General features: G+C 49.2%; 1 protein-coding gene across 1 annotated transcript in view; it reads right to left on the bottom strand.

Annotated features, from left to right (window-relative positions):
• ccdc88c (coiled-coil domain containing 88C) overlaps positions 1 to 4,294 on the bottom strand; it is a 32,218-nt gene that overhangs the window by 17,411 nt on the left and 10,513 nt on the right. Inside the window, exons 8-12 of the mRNA XM_008403188.2 lie at positions 2,575 to 2,656; positions 2,343 to 2,501; positions 2,117 to 2,263; positions 1,878 to 2,028; positions 1,614 to 1,795 (exon numbers count right to left, since the gene is read on the bottom strand). Coding sequence (XP_008401410.1) covers positions 1,614 to 1,795; positions 1,878 to 2,028; positions 2,117 to 2,263; positions 2,343 to 2,501; positions 2,575 to 2,656 — 721 coding nt within the window. The remainder of the gene's footprint in view (positions 1 to 1,613; positions 1,796 to 1,877; positions 2,029 to 2,116; positions 2,264 to 2,342; positions 2,502 to 2,574; positions 2,657 to 4,294) is intronic.

The raw sequence follows: 4,294 nt of genomic DNA, 5'->3' as shown, positions 1-4,294 counted from the left end.
AATGGGTCAGGAGAGGAACCGCAGACCCGTCAGAACCTGAAGAACCAGAAATCAGAGACTCTTCATCCTCAATCATCTCCTGAGGCTCATATGGTGCAGAACATTTTATTAGTTTCTTATTGTGCTTTTAGTCACTGTGTTGGTTTGATTATCTGCTTATTTAATGTATAATAAGCCAAAATAATATAAATGATCATTTAAATAACAAATCATTAACAGATTAACAGTAAATACTTCTGAGGACATTTTGAATATGAAATCAGGTGTTATGATCAGTTACTCAGTGGTTTACCAAATACTTTTTACACTTGCTAATTAAACGTGTTTAAGGTTTGATGCTCTGATTGGAGGATCTGACCGACCTCTGTGCATGAACGACTGCTCTATGGTTCACCTTTTAAAAACAGAAAACTGCGCCATAAAATATCGTCCATCGCTGCAGCGGCCGTCCCGCCCTATGAGCAGAGCGACGCGCCGTGGTGGGCGCCCCTTATCTTGGTGTCTGAACGGTGGCAGCCCTAGTTCTACCGCGCGGCTACGGATGGCAAGGGAAAAAAATCGACTTTTTGTCTGGGCAACATTTCTGGATGTGAACAATAACATGAGACGTGTCTAAATGGTATCAGCTAATAATGAATGATAAACTTTATGTAAAAGTTTTAACACTTTTCCTACAATTACAGTGGAATGTGTGTTCACACTGTTAGCACTGCAGCTGCTGGTGTTTAGTTGCTGTGGCGTACAAGTAACACACAGGTGTGACGGATTTATAAGAAATCTGCTGAGTTAGCAGTATGTGATGCAACATCGATGTGCTCCTGACCATAAGGCGGTGCTGGACTGACGGGTAAGACAGATAGACCACCGGCTTTAGGGTCATCAGGTCCGCTGCCTGTCTGCAGCTGGTAAAACTTCAGCTTCAGTTTGAAGTTGCATCGCTCCGTTTAGCACCAAACAGTGAAACGGGGATCTGCTCCACRGTGGAGCCTCAACCTGCTGCTGAYCAATGGCGGCTGWTCCGGTCGGTGTGGTTTGATCAGAGTCACGTCGTTCCAGGTCAAATTTAGATTTTTTTGCCTTTTGCTCATTCCTGGTCTTTGAATCTCGGATCATCGAGCCAAAGTTGGGAAAACGTATATTTTCCCATGGCGAAGCGCAAAATGACTAGCTAGTCTCAACACGCTGGGCGGATCCAACACGCTGGGCGGATCCAACACGCTGGGCGGATCCAACACGCTGGGCGGATCCAACACGCTGGGCGGATCCAGCACCACGCATGCGCAGCAGCTGGGAGTCCATCAGTGACAGCTCAGGTCCTGCCAGGACGTAGTTTTCATTTTCATACAGATTTTAGTAAAATGAAGATAAAACAGTAAGTGAGCATCAACGGGAAATTAAAAACATTTTGAACGGCTCATGAAAAATGTACTACCTTTAGTTACTTCTTACAGCTGGAGAGGCACCAGCAACCCTGCCGACCCACTAGGTTCAAGGTGAACAGATACTGGATGGAGGGATCCGCCCAGAGCTCTGGATCCACTGCTCCTTATTCCTGACCTCAGCAGGAGAGCTCCTGCGGTTCTCCACCACCTGCCGGTCCAACTCCTGCTCACCTTGTTGCTCAGGCTCTGGTTCTCCCGGTCCAGCTCCTGCGTGTGCAGCTGCTGCTCCTGCAGGAGCTGGTTCTCCTCCTTCAGTCTCTCTATGGAGGCCTGCAGCTCCCGGTTCTCCTTCTCCAGCTTCAGAACCCGGCTGGAGACGCCTTCATTGAGCTCGTGGACCAGAGACTTGCGACCTGCGGAGCAGAGAGGTCAGAGAGGTCAGCCGGTTCAGGGAGCTGACCCGGTAGCAGCTAGGCGGGCCGATCAGAACCGTACTCTCTGAGGCGAGGCCGTCGTGGTTCTTGGAGAGCTGCTCCAGCTCCCAGCCCAGATGGGCCGACTCGTTCATGCTCTGCTTCTGGCCCAGCTCCAGCAGCAGGTTCTCCTCCAACAGCTCCTCCAGCCGCCGCCGCTCGCCCTCGCGCTCCTGCAGGACAACMAGGACCATCAGGTTCTGGTTCTGGAGGGAACCCAGACCCAGAGAGGACTGTCAGGTTCAGGTTCTGGTAGCGTACCATCTCCAGGTCGTGGATCTTGGCGCGCAGCAGCAGGTTGTCCTTCTCCAGCGTGTGCAGCTTGTCGCAGCGCCCCCTGGCGGCCGCCAGCTGCTCCTCCAGCAGCACCTTGGTCTCCAGCAGCGTCGTGTTGTCGTCTCGCAGCTCCTGCAGGAACGAAGCACAGTCAGGGGGCCGGACCCGACCGGCGCCACACAGAACCTGTGCTCAAAGTGTTCACGCCCACCTCCATCCGGGTCTTGTAGAAGTGAACATCGTTGAGCCGCTCCTTGCAGCGGCTAAGCTCCGCCTCCAGCCGGTCCGCCCGCGCYGCTCGCTCCCTCAGGGCGTCCACTTCGTCCCGGTACGCTCGGACCGAACGGGCTTCGCAGGACAGCGACTGGTTCTGATCCACAAACACACGATAAGTGTAACCGGGCCGGACGAATGTTCTGGCTCTGAATKGAGCGAGATCGGACCTCTTGCTTGAGTTTCTGCAGCTCCTGATCCAGACGCTCCGCCTCGTGTTTTGAATCCATCAGCTGTTCTGTTTTCTCCTCCCTGCAAACAGAACCAGAACCATCGGACCCAAACTGTCACAGAACCGGTTCAGCAGCTAGTTACTCTAGACATCTTCCATATTTCTCATCAGCCCTTTAAACCAGTTATTGCCATMAAATGTTTCTCATCAGATGTTTGTCAACCTGTTCATGTAACTTTAGAGTAATAAAATGTAGAAAATCAAAACCCGACRATGTTTCTGTCTTCATGCTTTAGTTTCTGTTAAAACTGTTTAGCAGTTTAGCATTAGCTTAGCGCGGCTACCTGCACACCGACAGTCGGTTCTAATGGAAAGGTTCTATTGCTGTTACCATGGAGACGCTGAGGCTCAGCGTGGGAAAGGTGGAGCGATTCTCCAAACATTGAGCTCCACAGCAACACACTGAGCAGAAGGTCAGAGGTCACCTCATCCCGAGGCGTCCACCCGGGACGAGGCTGGAGGCGGAGTTTAGCCAGCTGCTGTTCATCACCAAGGAGAACCWCTGAGGTGACGGTGGCAGTACTAACAGCCAGGGTTTCCCCCAGTGTATTATAAGCCTGGCGGCCGCCATGCTTTACTAGCCCCCGCCAGGCTAAGTGCTGCATGTTTATGTTATTAGGAAAATAATAATAATAAAAAGAACACTTAATTGTTTTTTTCTTCTTTTTTTTAAGCCGGACTGCAAACGTCTCTGTTGCTCAGAGCGTTTCACTGGTGGAGCAGATTTGTTCCTAAAAGATAAGTTTATAATAGATAGTTTATTAGTTCATGCATTTAAAGCTGGGAGGACCAATCACAGCTGGCGCCTCAGAGCTCCTCTTTTCACTCAAACTGGACTCAGGCTGACCTGATGGATATTTGCATCAACCACTGAGAGGAATTATGATTCTTTGGAGAACTCCACATCAAGGTGAGAGTTTAAAACCCGCCTGGTTAGCTCTKGTTGTGCAGCTCTACGTGAACAGCAGGAATAACTTGTAGCCGCTTTCAGAGGTGAGGGAGCGCTGAGAATGATTTATATTTGTGGACAAAGAATTATATGTGGCGTTTCCATCTCAACTCGCTGCCCAGCGTGTGGCGCTGTCTGCCCTGTAATGTTCATGTCTGTGTCCTGGTTGGTCGCAGCGTTAGCGGCTAACTAACCAGCGCTAACCTCATTATTCAGGTTCAGGTGAGGAGCTTTAGCCTCGGAGTCACGCATCACGCTGTGTTTTATATTATCTATTATTATTTTTAGTGTTATTTTTCCAGTTACACGATGCATCAAACCATATCAGATGCTTTGTCTACTTAAGTGGTGCCCGAAGTCGGTCCAGGAGGCCCGGCATCCTGCATGTTTTAGTTCTCTCCCTGGTTTAACGCACCTGGATCAAATGATGGCTCATTAGAGGGTTATTTTACCTCCCGCCTGTTTTTTACCTTCACAGCTGCCGTAGTTCCTGAACGTTCAATAAACGRCAARCTTGGACTAATTACCTCGATCTKTGTGAGTCATTTACAACAAACATCAAACAGGTAAATATGTTTCATTAAGTATTTAACAAACAAACGGCTTCTACCACGATAATTATGTGAAATTAAATCGTCTAATTTAAAATAATAGTTTTATTGCTCTCTGGCATCTCGCTTTGAGTCTGAGAGGCTTTTCATCTATCAAA

The sequence above is a fragment of the Poecilia reticulata genome, unplaced genomic scaffold (genome assembly GCF_000633615.1).
Source record: "Poecilia reticulata strain Guanapo unplaced genomic scaffold, Guppy_female_1.0+MT scaffold_314, whole genome shotgun sequence".
NCBI lineage: Eukaryota > Metazoa > Chordata > Actinopteri > Cyprinodontiformes > Poeciliidae > Poecilia > Poecilia reticulata.
The sequence above is the reverse complement of the archived record's forward strand: the minus strand, read 5'-3'. Positions and strand labels throughout refer to the sequence as shown.